This window comes from Strongylocentrotus purpuratus, unplaced genomic scaffold (genome assembly GCF_000002235.5).
Source record: "Strongylocentrotus purpuratus isolate Spur 01 unplaced genomic scaffold, Spur_5.0 spur5_scaffold_15, whole genome shotgun sequence".
NCBI lineage: Eukaryota > Metazoa > Echinodermata > Echinoidea > Camarodonta > Strongylocentrotidae > Strongylocentrotus > Strongylocentrotus purpuratus.
Window position 1 is genome coordinate 27,715,989 of NW_022145600.1, and position 15,710 is coordinate 27,731,698.

General features: G+C 38.4%; 1 protein-coding gene across 1 annotated transcript; it reads right to left on the reverse strand.

Annotated features, from left to right (window-relative positions):
• Positions 1–656: 656 nt before the first annotated feature.
• LOC592184 (alpha-L-iduronidase) lies at positions 657–14,301 on the reverse strand. Its single transcript, XM_030986028.1, has 16 exons — positions 14,152–14,301; positions 12,181–12,321; positions 10,783–10,976; positions 9,726–9,821; positions 8,599–8,755; positions 8,469–8,533; positions 8,043–8,254; positions 7,512–7,612; positions 6,519–6,597; positions 5,455–5,713; positions 5,030–5,105; positions 3,944–4,059; positions 3,153–3,286; positions 2,663–2,788; positions 1,187–1,385; positions 657–981 (listed from the first exon to the last, which is right to left on the reverse strand). The coding sequence occupies exons 1-16, from the start codon at positions 14,292–14,294 to the stop codon at positions 869–871; spliced, it is 2,211 nt and encodes a 736-aa protein (XP_030841888.1). The 5' UTR covers positions 14,295–14,301; the 3' UTR covers positions 657–868.
• Positions 14,302–15,710: the final 1,409 nt, after the last annotated feature.

Below are 15,710 nucleotides of genomic sequence, written 5' to 3' on the forward strand. Positions count from 1 at the left end.
CTCTGCAAGAAACATACATGACCTAAGTTGGCAGGAATCCATCAATCGGTTCTTGAGATAACGCGATCACGAGCTGTTTTTGCATACATAATGTGCCCTGTGGCCTTTGACCTTTGATCTTGTGACCCCTACATCTAATCAGTTCATCGGCTCTGCAAGTAACATACATGACCAAAGTTTGGCAGCAATCCATCAATCGGTTCTTCAGATAACGCGATCACGAGCTCGTTTTGCATACATAATGAGCCCTGTGACCTTTGACCTTTGACCTCGTGACCCCAAAATCTAATCAGTTCATCGGCTCTACAAGATACATACATGACCAAAGTTTGGCAGGAATCCATCAACCGGTTCTTCAGATAACGCGATCACGAGCTCATTTTGCATACATAATGAGCCCTGTGACCTTTGACCTTTGACCTCGTAACCCCAAAATCTAATCAGTTCATCGGCTCTACAAGATACATACATGACCAAAGTTTGGCAGGAATCCATCAACCAGTTCTTCAGATAACGCGATCACGAGAACGGGACATACGTACGTACAGACGTACGTACGGACGTACGGACGTATGGACGTACGGACGGACGGACAACCCGAAAACATAATGCCTCCGGCTACTTCGTAACGGAGGCATAAAAATAAACAACAAATGTAAATATCTTGAAAAAAGTTAACATGATGAGTTATAATTCTATACAATACATATGTATATTAATATATCATATATTCTGAAGAAAATCTGCCATAAAACAAGTGATTAGTTTTCCTTTAATTTTTTCCTGGAAATTTCTTTGTTAAAAATGGAGAATTTAATGTTAGATGCACATCAAATATGTACTGTAAAAGGATAGAGTTGAGCAAAGCTCAGGTAAATGGAGTTTGGGTTTGGAGTTGTATGGGATTAGAATAAAGCCCGGCTCGATTCCAGTAGTCTACCGCCCTCACACGATACCAGCCACTGATGAGACTTGAAGCACCTGAAGAGAGCAACATTAAAAAGAAAATGATTAAGTTCAGAGAATTAACATGTTTAGTGTTGAATAAGATTATAAGCACTCTAATAATATTTGGTATATCAAAATTGTAGAAACAGGTTCCCAAAAAGAATCTTAAAAGAATAAATTCACACAGATAATAGTCATATCAATGTAATATAAATATAAGTCATGAATGATTGTTTACCCTTCTTTTCCTGATCAGGTGAATATACAAATGCAGTGAAGATGAGATCGACAGTGTTGATTCTTTTATATGTTCCCTCACTCCCTGTGGAAGAATACTCTGCTTCATAGGTAAGTATACAGCGGGTTGTGATATTAGAATCATCCCAGATCACTAGAACATCTGATGCGGTGTACTGATGAAGGCGTAGACCTGTTACCTGATGAGAAGTTTAGGAAGAAAAAGGATCATAATTTATTTGGTATTTTGCCTCAAATTTTGCCTACCATAGTATAAATCCAATTCTTAAAGAGAATTTACATAATTGTCAATTGTGAAGATTTTTTACTACGATTTGCACATCCCTTGAAAGACCAATGGTGAGAGCAACCAGTGGCATGAACAGCCAGCCATAGTTCATGTCCAACTAAGTTGATCTTTAAAGCCACACTATCCTACTGGTAGCTACTTGCTCCATCTATATAGAAAACAATGCCTAAATGGTGACCATTGGTCCCCCATGATGCCCTTTTTCTTATGTCCATTGAGAGCTGAGTTGATGAGATAACCACCTGTCCTGTGACCTTGCAGTCTGGTCTAATCCTTCTAGTACAGATAAGCTTTAATAGTCTTTGTGAAACACTCTAAACATGGAAATCACACTTCGTGCATTCTAGAAAAATCGCTGCCAAAGTGATGAAGGTCCTTCATGAATACCTCTTGAGAAGAACAATTCCACCAGTGTATCAGAGTAAGATGGCAGTAAATAAATGAATGATTTTTACTTAACTTTCATGAGCATGTTTCTAGCATTCCTCTTGGTGGGTTTTTCAAAAATGGTGTAAATGGCCTTAAAGGTAAAGACCAGTATTGGTAACGCCCCAATTTCAAAAAATGAAATGGAAGCTCTCATTACCAATCATGTGAAAGAATATGTTTTGACTAATACATGATGATAAAAAATTTGCCGGGAAACCGCCTACTAATTCATATATTTGGTAAATTTATTTCTCTCATGGTCGTGTGAGAGAGATAGGGTAGTCCCATATACATCTTTCTGTGTATAGTGCTTGTAACTTTACGAAGAATGGGCCAAATTTCTTATCATTTTGATGATTCCAGAACCTTGCAGATGCTAGATGCTAGATGATCAACCTTTTCTGATCGAGTCCACAACGTTTCTTTCACAATGCAATCGCATGACCATTACTGGTCTTTACCTTTAATTCTGCCCATGCGCAGATTAGATTGTATCAACAAACTGGCTTATTCTTTGTGCAAACCAGTTTTGAAATTACCCATTTCAACCTTTTATATTCATTCATATCTTCCTTCACACATGAAACAACAACAACAAAAAATGATACCATATAAAAGAGGATGAACAAACCTTCAACATGCCTAACACAAATTTATCACGACACAATCATTTATCTTTCGATTAATGGGGGGAAAAAAATCCAGTTTTTAAAAGAAGAAATACACATAAACCATTACCTTTTCAGGAGCTGATGCAGATTTAGCACATATATGGACGAGGATGACTCCTGGTTTGTTGAGTGAAATACTGAATGTCATGCTAGGAGGGGTGAAGGTCTTTGGTCCAACAATTCGAACTGGTTCCTAATGTACACAAAGAAACAAAACTTTAGGATTAATCAATGATGATTATATAACATTAAGCGTCTGTCGAAGATTTGATACCAAAGCTTGTAAAAAAATGTACACCAATCAATGAATGATAATAATGAAATTATTTGTAGAAGATTTGATATCAAAGGTAGGAAATTAATAGTTATTCCTACTAGTACAATGTAATTTGACTACCTTCAAAAAAGGGAGAAAAAAACTTGGTTCTGATCATGAATCTCATTAAATTGCAGGGAAGGCAACTATGATAAGTTATTTGGTTTCATGGCATTTCTTTATCCGAACTCACTGAAAACATGCATATTTCAGACTTGCAAGAAGGAATTATAAATTGCACCTGGTTTTGTCTCATCTCCTTGAACTGCTGTCTGGTAGGATAGACTGGTGAATCATACTTTCTCCAGAAGGCTGAGGGATTTCCATGTGCATTATCAAGAAGGTATTCAACATAAACCAGGTCACCAGCTAAGTCTTTGATTGTTAGTTTGAAGGGGAAGAACAAAACAAAAATGAAATTAGTGTGAGCTGCAAATCACTTTTTATCTGAATTTCATATTAGTACACGTTCCATAATCTACATGATTACGCTATTTTACCAAAGAGGTACCATGCTTGCAGTCAATGACATAAACTTTGCGACTTAGATTTCTAAAACGACATATGACATGAAACTGGTCATGTCATGAATTGCGGTTGACTCTACATTTCATTTCATGTTACCTATTTTTACATAGAATTGGAGAAGAAAAAATATGTGAATCTTTTTTCTTCTTTTTTCCCCTTTTACCAATATTTTTTCCTCCATATTTGTATTATTATGTATCCTTTGAGGATAGTCATGCTATCAAGCTTTGCTTACTTTTTAACCCTTCTGTTTGATGTTTTCGATTAATTACAGCCAGCCTTACTTTATTCTACATATTTTCTTTTGTCATGTATAAATTTGAAATGTTTGTTTGTTATATATTTGTAAAAATGCAAAAGAAAAAGAAAATCAAAACAGAAATAAATGAATCAAATCAAATCAAATTAAATATGGAAGTCATCTAGAAAGTATTATAAAAGTAAATTAATCAAGATATTCAAAGGACACACACAACTAGGGATGCTTGAAAATCATCTTCTTACCTGCCACATTTGTTGTAAGAGCTGGGTTGACACCACCGACTTCAAGCTGAATGCTATCAGTACCAGTGACGTTATCTGTGTCTGCACTGTTGTGTATGAGGATACTAGCTTGCCAACTGAAATAGGAAAACAGGAAGGTAAATAAATAACCTAACAAACAGAAGATTGAAAGAACATTGTTTTTAAAGTAATATGCAGTAGATAAAATTGTGTTTAACTAGCTTCCATATGCATTCTCAAATTCAGCCTTCAAACTTGGATGATAATTCAAATTGAATGTGCTGCAGAACTTTGAAGCGGACAATATTGTCTCTTCAAAGCCAGAAAGGCATTAGCATATACAGTCAAACCTGTCTGTAATGGCCACCTGTCCATAACGACCACTTAAATACCCCCATGAGATTTTTAATGTAGTTAATAACCTGTCCACAACGACCACCTGTCTAAAGCGACCAGCGGCCACTCATTTTGCTTCCGCTGGCCATCGAAAATGCCCATACAATCAAAATGGCCGCCAATGCATACCTGTCTACATCGGCCACTATTTGTGTTTCCCTTCGGTGTTCGCTATAGACAGGTTTGACTGTATCATTTAACATAGAGTTAACACCCTTCTGGTTCTCAACAGACCCCATAATCATAATCACACATGGAATGGGGATGTTGCAAATTACGTTCACCTGTCATATTAACCCATTGGTTCCTCAGGATTAAAGCCCGTCTGCACTAGATGGGCCAGGGGGATTAGACCTCCCTGCAAGGTCACTGACAGGTGGTTATCTCATCAAATCAGCTCTCAACATAAGAAAAAGATGGGCCAGGGGGATTAGACCTCCCTGCAAGGTCACTGACAGGTGGTTATCTCATCAAATCAGCTCTCAATTAACATAAGAAAAGGGGATCATGGGGGACAAACAGGCACCAATTAGGCATTGTTTGCTATATAGAGGGCGCAAGTAACTATAAGTAGTGCATTAAGTCTTTAAAGAAAGGTTCAAAAATAGATTTCTTGATAGAAAAATAATGTCATAAAAGCAACAACAACTACAAATAATTGGGGTCAAAGATGGAGCAGAAGGGACTCACCTGTCAGCTCCTCCTGATTGAGTTGGAGTGTGGATGGTGGCAAGCACACCTACATCCCCATCAGAAACTGCTCCTTCTACAAGAAAATATAAAAGTAATTTATAAATTGACATCAAATATAAAGCTTTAGAAATGACATGTATCTAGAGAGATGCTGTTTCAAATATCTCCTTCAATCACATATGAAATTTGCAAAAGAGAGTTATCAGTGAGAGAACAAAGTCTTAGAGTAAGATTACAATTATCAAGCTTACAATCTATGGTAGAGAGCAAGTAAGGCCATATCTTCAAACAATCACACATGCTGACCTCTGACCCCATATGGAAGGTCACTGACCTCCATCTTTCATATTTTTAAGTTATGATGAAGAGCAAACGTTTTTTCGAACCCCACCCACATGACACAGACAATGATCCATTCTGACCTTTGACCCGATATGAAAGGTCATCGACCTCCACCTGCTGCTCTCCGAGGAGAGAGAGCAATCCCATGATGCTAAGGACAGGTTTCTTGATGGTCTGTATACTAGGGGGCTTTGTCTCGTTCATCTGGAAGCGGGTGACGAGGGTGCGCTGGTCGAAGTAGTTAGGGTGCCAGTTGAGGAACCCGTTGTCGTTGCTGAGGAGTTCATAGCTGATGTTAGTGTGTTCTCTAATCATCTTATTCTGGTGTTGCAGAATGATCTAAATAAAAGTCAAACGACAAGAAAGAACCTCATGTTTTAAACTGTATCTGGATGGTTTCATTAATAAACAGTACATAGAATATTAAAAACAGACAGCATAAAGATAAGAAAAAATATAATAGAAATAAAGTTTTCCAAAAATCTTTCTTTTATGTCAGCAAATTTTGTTATTTAGCTTTACTTAAAGGTACTATGTCTCATTTACAGGCCCCAAAAATGAAAAGTTTAATTCCAACAATATTTGAAAGACAATACTAATTTAGAACTTAAATCATAATGAAAGGGCTTGAAAATGGCTTTTAGTGGGAAAGTAACGACCATTAGTTGTCTAATCAACTTAAGTAATAGTCTGATTTTCAGACCCTTTCATTATGATTTAAGTTCTAAATTAGTATTGTCTTTCAAATATTGTTGGAATTAAACTTTTCATTTTTGGGGCCTGTAAATTGGTCGTACGTTTTGTGCTGCACAAAGATTCAATCAGTTTAATTTTGGCCATTACAAGTAATGGGTTATTGATGTAGACAAATGCTTATGTACCTGTTTATTTTATGTATGTTATTACCAAAGAAAAAAAGATGTCAGGAGTCACTCAACAGTGTCTGACACTGAGAAATAGTGAAGTCTAGAAGGTAAGTGGCTTTCCTTGCACACAATTTGAATACTAGGAGTAGGAGTGGGACACTGCTAATGTTTAAATTTCACGAATAGGACATACATGACATATTCATATTTCCTGCAAAGTTCTACAGAATTTGATGTTGGCTGCAAAAGGGACATAGTATTTTTAAAGGGTGCATTACCTTGGCAACAATTGCAGCATACGCAGCATCTGCTCTCCACCATTCCGGCCTGCTCCAAGTTACCAGGGGATCAGCCTCACTATCAAACAGAGTTTAAAATGTCCGATTGAGTCACAAGAACAACATCTAAATTATAATTCTCGATATTCACAACACGGTGCTTCACCTATCAGATGCAACAGAAAGGACAGTTTTAAAGTGCCCGGGTCGACATCAAATCTGCGGTACTGTAGAAGCGTTATTTCATGGCTATTTCACCCATTGTACGGCCTTCATCCATTATGTTCATCAAAACATATTCAGTAAAAGTAAAAAACAACAACAAGGCAAAAGCAGAGGCGTGAAGCATTTAATTTAAATTGTTTAAATTTTACAAGAAAATATGCGGCATGAATTGTTCACAAGAAAAGTATAGTAGCTAGGCACACAAAGACCTAAAATATGCCATTTCTGACTTCGAGATGTTGACTTTTCTCATAAGGCACTGTGGATTTCCGTCGGTCTATTGCATCTGATAGGTGGCGCATCATACTGCAAATAGTATACCAAGAATGCCGAAAACACAACTAAACATGGAAGAAACCATCATCGACAGGGTTGCCACAAAAAGATTGAGATACTTTGGATATATCAACAGAATGAATCAAAATAGATACCCCCACATCCTTCTCAACGAAAATGTATGTGACAAACGCCCAAGGGGAAGACCAGCTAAGAGATGGATGGACTGTATCAAGGCGGACTGCAGCAAAAGACACCTTGACTCTCTGACTAAAGCCACTAGGCTGACAGGAGACAGGAAGGCGTGGCAAGCCCTTGTGAAACAGAAGCCATCATACATCCCAGCGATGGTGTGGATGGCTTAAGTCAAGATTGTGTTAGCTCCCATGAATTAGTCTGGGGGCATAAATAACACACTTTCAAAATCACATTGCACAATATTCTCAAACAAGCCTCTCATAGCAGTTCCTATTTGAATAATATCATACTTACTCATTGTAGAATGGTGTTGTTGTTAAAGAAGGATGCTTTAACTGAATTTCTTTTATCTTAGCAAGCTCTTGGGTGAGAATTGACAGTGATGCACCTCCACCCTGAAAAAAAAAAAAAAAAGGTCAAAATTAAAACAAGCCATTACAAAAAAAAAACCTCTGAAAATAATCAATGTGTACAGAGAGGAAAGATAGGGAGAAGTAGTCGAGTAAACAGGAGTCTCCTTAATCGCTTGAAAGTGTTTTGACATACAAAATTGATTTTAGTCAAGTTTTGTTCTTTCCGGAATGGATGTCGAGAAAAAGGAAACCAACAGAGGCTGAATTTTCACACAAATAATAACCACTTGGCCTATGAGTTCTAATATACAGAGTTGTCCATTCCTTATTTCTTATTACATGGCGTACTTATTGCTTTCTTTTCTTATAAGGGCATGTGATGCTAACACCTAGGAATTATAACTTGTGCAATTTGGGCTTTTTAACTAAGCCAATGTTGGAGTAGTGTGTATTATGTTATCATAATCGATACCTTGAGATGCAGGGAGATATAGTCCAGCCTAACGCCTTTCTCCTTGGTGAAATAGTTCATACCATTGACACAGTGATCCATTAAGGCCCAACTCTTCTTGACAAGTTGCTTTGTGGTTGGTTCTCTACAGCTGTCTGCAGGGCCACCTAACTTCAGGCTTGGATGGCCCGCCTTGAGGCCTTCGGAGCATGCGTCATAGTAATTCAGAAAACCTTGTAGGACAAAGGAGGAATATAATAAAGATCCATTAAAGCCTAGCTCTTCTTGGCAGGTTGCTTTGTGGTTGGTTCTCTACAGCCGTCTGCAGGGCTACCTAACTTCAGGCTCGGATGGGCCGCCTTGAGGCCCTTAGAGCATGCGTCATAGTAATTCAGAAATCCTTGTAGGACAAAGGAGGAATATAATAAAGATCCATTAAGGCCCAACTCTTCTTGACAGGTTGTTCTCTAGATGGTTCTTTACAGCTGTCTGCAGGGCCACCTAACTTCAGGCTCGGATGGGCCGCCTTGAGGCCCTCAGAGCATGCGTCATAGTAATTCAGAAATCCTTGTAGGACAAAGGAGGAATATAATAAAGATCCATTAAGGCCCAACTCTTCTTGACAGGTTGTTCTTTAGATGGTTCTTTACAGCTGTCTGCGGGGCCACCTAACTTCAGGCTCGGATGGGCCGCCTTGAGGCCCTCAGAACATGCGTCATAGTAATTCAGAAAACCTTATAGGACAAAGGAGGAATATAAAAAAGATCCATTATGGCCCAACTCTTCTTGACGGATTGTTTTGTGGTTGGTTCTGTACAGCTGTCTGCGGGGCCACCTAACTTCAGGCTCGGATGGGCCGCCTCGAGGCCCTCAGAGCATGCATCATAGTAATTCAGAAATCCTTGTATTTTGTGGTTGGTTCTCTACAGCTGTCTGCGGACATAACCCCCCCCCCCCTCCCCTTGGGCTGCCAAGTGAAAATGTGACGTACATAGAAAACGCTGAAATTTCAAAAAGACGTTATCATGCATTGCATGTTATGGTCTCCATTGTGTTAATAGATGCCAGGAAAAAACATCACTTACACTTACAGGGGTTCAAAATAGCAACAACAAAAAATTGGCTCACCGCTCGTGGAAAATGCTCCCCATCGCAATCGTCATTGGGTCAAAACCCCCACCCCCCCCCCCCCCCCCCCCTTAGCAAAAAGCTAGATCCGCTCCTGCTCAGAGTCATTGATATGTAAACATGCTTTGGCCCACTCTGTTTACAGCACAAGTTGCCCTACTTTTCAAGCACACAATATAAAGTGTGCATCAGTTCCATGCAGCCAGGGAAAAAATAAGATACTTTGTATTATTCTCAGTAGAGTACATGTGTTCAGTAGCTGTGTTATACAAATGGACACCATCATCATTGTTATTATTAATATAATTATCATTATTATTATCATTCTTATTATGATAATTATCATTGTCATCATAACCACCACCACCATCATCATCATCATTATTATTGTTGTTGTTGTTATAATTATCATTATTATCATTACTATTATTAACAATCATTAGAAGGTCACAGGTCCTATTTTTTTTTATTGGATTCTAAAGAAATCATGTATACAAAAGCCTGATTGATAAGAAGCAGAGCACATATTCCTGCACTCTAATAGTTCAATGAATCCAATGGGTCACTTGCACTTACCTTGTACTGTAAAATTGAGATTATCAAAGTCTCCATGATCAGGTTCATTCCAGGATTCAAAGTTCCATTCAGCGACCTGAGAAAGGCCATAACGATCTAAGATACACCACACATAACATGGAGACACAAGTTACTATCAAGCATCATAATCAATTTTGAAAAGAAACTACCTTAAATTTGTGATTGAAATAACTAATGGCCGACTTGATTAAACATTTACATGGGGTATGAATAATTCAGTTGTCAACTGTTTTTTTGTAAACTATGCTGGAAGAAACTTATCCCAAATCATTTACAGTGATAACGATGTGCAGACTATGTCTGAGGGCACAATTTGATGAAAATGTGTAAATATAAAGTCATTCAAGACCCTTCATAGACAATTAGCTTGAGTGAAGTACACAAAATTGAGTTAAAATTCTTCCAAGTTTCAATGGTTATAATACGGCAAGCAATTTTGTGAGAATTCTAGGAATGGGACATTTTCTTGTCATCCTAATAACCCCCTCCATGCCATAGGTGCCATACCCCCCCCCCCTCGGTCTTTCCTCAAGAATTTGAGTGTTTAACAATGTGCTTGGACTAGGATGGTCTTATAGAAATAGAGACAGTTACCTATATTGAGCAGATTATATTTCCCAATTCATAATTGACATGTCATGGTTGTCATGGATACGTCACCAAACTTTGGATCACGATGTACGCAATGGCACTGATGTCCTTTGGCAAGACATTAATCTACATTTGCCACACTCGACCCAGGTGATGTAAATGGGCACCTGGCAGGACTTATTTCCTTGAAATGCTAGAGCACGTACCGTAATGGTGGCCATGTTAAAACCGGGGTATATAATTATGGAGCACCAGGAGTGTCAAGTCTGACAGACATGAGCGCTATACAAGAACCCACTATTATTATTATTATGACACAAAGCATTTTAAGTCTAAATTTCACTCCGGAAAGGACGACATCTTTACCCTCAATGTAAGTCAATTTCTGTGACATTTAGAACGATATTGTTCAACTTTAGTACACATTCTGTTGAATATCACTCACCTACGTATCTCTTGGCTATGAGCTGGACCAAGTCCCGCCAGGCGAAAATCTGGGTCCTGTTCTCAAAGTCGTTGTACCAGTCCGATGGGTTCCCCATCAGTTCAAAGCCAGGCTGAAGACCATTGGAATGTAACAGATCAACCAGTTGGTCCAAAAGGGTAAAGTTGTAGTTGATGATGGATCCTTCAATTGAGCTGGTTGAGGTGTTTTGGAAGGAGAGAGGTAGGAGGGAGGAAAGGAGAGAAGAGGGAGGGGAAAGGGTAGAGAAAGGGAGAGAGAAAGAGATATAGATGGAGAGGAGGGAAAGAGATGGAGAGGGAAGGAAGAGCAAGAGAGCGAGAGAGGGAGAGAGAGAGAGAGAGAAAGAGAGAGGGGGGTCGAAGGAGAGAGGGTTGGGAAGGGAGGGAGAATGAAAAGAGAAGGAAAAAAAATGAAAGAACAGAAAGAGACAAAGTGAACTCTTGGAGAGAAGCTAGACAATCTTGTAGATATTGTAAGTACCGGTAGATCAACAGGCAGGATAGAAAGACATCCTTCAGCACATACCTGTGGAAGCATTGAGGCATAGCGGGTCACTCACCTGATTGTCTATCAAAAGGCTAAGGTTTTGTTTAAATCTCTGCCAACCACTATCCTTTGGCAAGACAGTGATTTACGTCATGCCACTCCATAACAGGGTTTAAATGCAAGAGTGAATGCTGCATACCTACCAGTTCAGATACAAATGGGATAATAAATACAATGTAAACTGATTTTAATCTAATCTAATCTATAATGGCTTTTATTATCAAAATTTGATCTATTGTGGTTATTGTAACCAATAGTAACTTACTTTTATATCAATTGAACTAAGTATTATGATACCATGCCAAGCAAGACAGGTTTACCAGGGAGCTTAAAGGAAAATCCAACTTTACAAGCAAACTACTTTGAAAAAGAGAGCACATAAATCACACAAGTAGACTGGTGAAAGTTTTGATCAAAATTGGGCAAAAATTTATAATCTCTGTCCATCTAGGTACATCAAATTGACTGAATCAGTAATGTCACTATGGAGGTAGAGCTGGAATACTTTCCCATCTGTTCGAACACATAACATGACTGAAATTTCAATTTTTCAAAATCTATGACCCAGGAGGGCCTGTTCTCTTTAGAAGACATATAATGTATGTAGACAAGTGCCTCAAGGGAGAAGACACTTCTAGGAGAAAAGCATAAATTAATGGTATTTTTGTATACTGTACAATAAACATGTCATCGTCACAATCCACTGACCAATTTGAGATTTACAGATATTAAGTGATCTCACATTTCAAACATTTGTTATTCTGTTTCTCTTATCATTCTGCTTTCATGCAAATGAACTTATTATTACACAGGTTGGATTGCCTGGCTTACTTGATTTTAACAAGATCCAGCAACCAATGAATGCGAACTTGCTTGATGCCATCTCTTGGGACAGACCCAATCAGGGCCAGGTTCTGCTTTTCATCCTCACTCAAGAAATAGCTGTAGTCCTCTTGATGTGGAGCTGCTGGACTAAAAGGTTTTTTGAAAAGATGGATTTAAAAGAAAATCAAAATTTTAAAATATCTTGGAGAGCATAATGGTAAATAATGTAGTGAAACAGCAATTATCATTATTACTATAATAATTAATATTATTATTATTATTATTATTTTTTAATTTTTTTTTGAGGGGGGGGGGGGGGGGGGGGACTTGAGCCACCAAGTGTTCCCCCCCCCCCAATCGATTCCCCTCCAATTTGCACCTGCTACTAGCATCTACGTAAAACTACTACTACTACTAGATCTACTACTCTATTGATTTTCAAACATCTGTGGACAAAACTCACCAGATTTTACTCAAAAATACTTTCAAAATGGGCGAAGGGCATTATGGGGAAGTGAGCACTTATTTATTTTTTTGCCAATGGGAAATTTGTGAATATCGCGCCTGCCGATATTTCGCTCAACATCCCCCCGCCCCCCCCCCCCCCCCCCCCAAGCAAAATAAATAATAAGGTAAATTTCTGGTCACAATTTTTTGTTGCTGGTTGGAGGGGGGGGGGGGGGGGGGTGGCCAAGGCTCGCTCGGCCAACCCCTGGATCCGTGCCTGCATCAAACTGTGTGTGTTGACGGGTGGCTGTCTATCTCGCATGTGCAGATAGCCTGCCGCTGACCTGTGTTAACAACCGATCACAACGATAAACACAGGTAAACACAAGTAGGCTCAAATATCTGGAAAAACCAAGGAAAATTTAATTAACAAAACTTGTAAGTTTCATTTGTTTGTTATTTGTCATCTACATTGATTCATTAAATTGTTTGTTAAACTGTTTGAAACTATCAAACAGCAGGTTTTACAAAATATTGCATGAAAGTACTGCTGTACAGTGTCCCTAACTTTAAATACAGCCAGGATAATAATGCTGCTATGTGTGGCTATACCGTGTGTGACAAAAAAAAGTCTACACTCAGAAAATTGTCATTTATTTAAAGTCAGCTAGTGAACGAAAGGTTATCATACAGGTTTTGAAAGTGTGTTTTATCCCGAATCGTTTGGTATCATTTTTGTGTGGTATGTGTTCACGTTTGGATGAACAGAAGGCATTATTTGTGAGAGTGCAAAAATCAACTTGCAAAAAGTAATATTATTAAAGTAAGAGAATGAATTGAATGTATCAAATGAGAAGCATTGCATAAAATGTTTGCAGAAGCAAGTCACACACACACACACACACACACACACACATGCGCACAAATGTTCTTTGATATGTGTGGCATGATCAATTTTGTTAGGGATGTTATTTGGAGCTGCAAATCGTTTTATGTAAACATCACAAAAGCATTACCGATGAATTGCTATTAGATAACAGACACTAACTTAACACACACACACGCCCGCACCCCACCGTCGGTACGGTATGCATCAGTTTAACGTGAATTTTCTTAACCTCTCTGTATTTTCTCTCTCCCTCTTGCCTTTAGCCATATGTTAAAATACTCTATAAAGTATGCACCAGATCACACAATTTTACCTTGAAAAATAAAAAAGCTCCACACTGTGGGAGGGACGTCCCCCTCCCACTAACCCTCTCTGCGCTCGGTTGGGCTAGGTCGCTTTGCTCCCTCACGCTAAAGCATCTTGTATAATCTCACTTTTAACTGTTTTTCAAAATTGGCAGCCCTGAATTTACTAGGTTGAACTTTTTTTTGACTCTCACTGTTGACCGTTTTATAACCTATTCTACTGACTGTACATGAAGGGGTACATGAAATTCAATAGCTGGGGCAACAAGCAAAATGTAGGTAGAGCCATCATCGCAAGCTTTATTCAGGGTCATGCTAAATACGGAGATCACTCACCAAAGGCCTGTACTTCTCCAAAAGTGCTTTAATTCTGCAACATTTTTATCACAAGACACTTTGAAGGAGTGGTGTTCTGATGAAGAAAGATGACCTTGGATGAAAACGGAAATGAGAGAACATGCAAACAGCAGACGATCCATCCTGAAATATGTGTCAAGAGAGGGCAGCAGACACAATGATAGTTGTAATCATTTAGACACGGATATTATGTATATGAAACATTACGGTTGACTTCATAGGCAGATCCGTCGTGAGGGCAGGCCGAATGGAACGCGACAGTTATTAAAAAAAAAGAAAAGAGGAAAGACAGAAAGAGAGGAGAGGAATAAAACAGAGAAAGATATAGAGATTAGAAAGAGACGACGACGGAGAAGAAGATGACGACGACGAAGAAGAAAACCGAAGAATGCCATTCTCGAAGGAGGCGGGGGAGGAGAAGGAGGACGAAGAAGAAAAAGAGGAGGAGGGGGAGCAAGAAAAAGGAGGAGATGGAGGAGGAGGAGGAGGTGGAGGGGAAAGAAAGGGAAAAGAATTGAAAAGAAATCGAAGAGAGAAATGAGGGGATATAATGGCGGAACGATGCAACATTCACTATAGGTCAAAAAGATATTTCACCAGATTAGGGATCACATAACAAATACCGTAGACTAGCGTGTGGATCTTTGAAGGTATATACTATCAAATAAAATAGAAAGACCCCTCCCACTTCGAGCGAATCTGTACCCCTTATTCCCTTTTGGCCTATATCCGAAGACCCAAGTGAAAATAATCCTTAAGAATCTCACACAGCATAGGTCATTAAAGGCGTACTGGATGGGACTCTGAAATTCCCAATGTTCAGGTGAATTAAAGTAAGCTGTCATTTAAAAATCTGTCATACAAATGTTTGCAATTAAAAATATAACAAAGAACACGTTACAAAAAAATGAGTTCTTAATTAGCTAAGAATTTTTCACTGATATGTTTTAATCATTTGACACTAGTACAGAAAATGCTGTTCAGAGATTGAAAAAAAAAAATTTGAAAACAGATTTTTATGTTTGTAATGCAAAATGTGAAAAGTATGTATTGAGAAACTTCTACAACTATGAAAAGCGTGATGTTGGTGTGTGTTTTGAAGAACAAAAATGAACACTAAAATCAAATGCTCCGAGTCACAATACCATGTTCTAACTACATAGGACAATATATCAACACAATGGATTAAAGTTGTTTCCATTGGTTCCTGATAGGGATTTGAAAGATGTTTCCTGTCTGTTAACTTTTTCATATCATTTCATTTCTAAACATAAAATGAAACAATAAAAATGTTGACATGTGCAAGGCATGGTTAATAATCAGTTTAAATACACTTAAAAACAAATAAATGTACAACATGTCTTGGATCATAAAGAACTAAGGTAAAAAAAACCTACAGTGCTCTTTTACTGCGAAAGGTGCCCCCATTTATACAGATAAACGCCTTTTAAAAATTTCAAATAGTTGCTCGTTCCACATACTTATGAGTGCCTCTTATCAACTCTGGTATGTGTCCATTTGCCTCTGAAAATTCCCAT

Bases quoted from the DNA above. Each gene is read 5' to 3' on its own strand.
- LOC592184 (XM_030986028.1), bottom strand. From the start codon at position 14,294: ATGGATCGTCTGCTGTTTGCATGTTCTCTCATTTCCGTTTTCATCCAA. The intron at 7,613-8,042 runs GTATCGATTATG...TTTTTTTTTCAG, and splicing joins ATATCTCCCTGCATCTCAAG to GGTGGAGGTGCATCACTGTC. The intron at 982-1,186 runs GTAAACAATCAT...TGCTCTCTTCAG, and splicing joins ACCTGATCAGGAAAAGAAGG to GTGCTTCAAGTCTCATCAGT.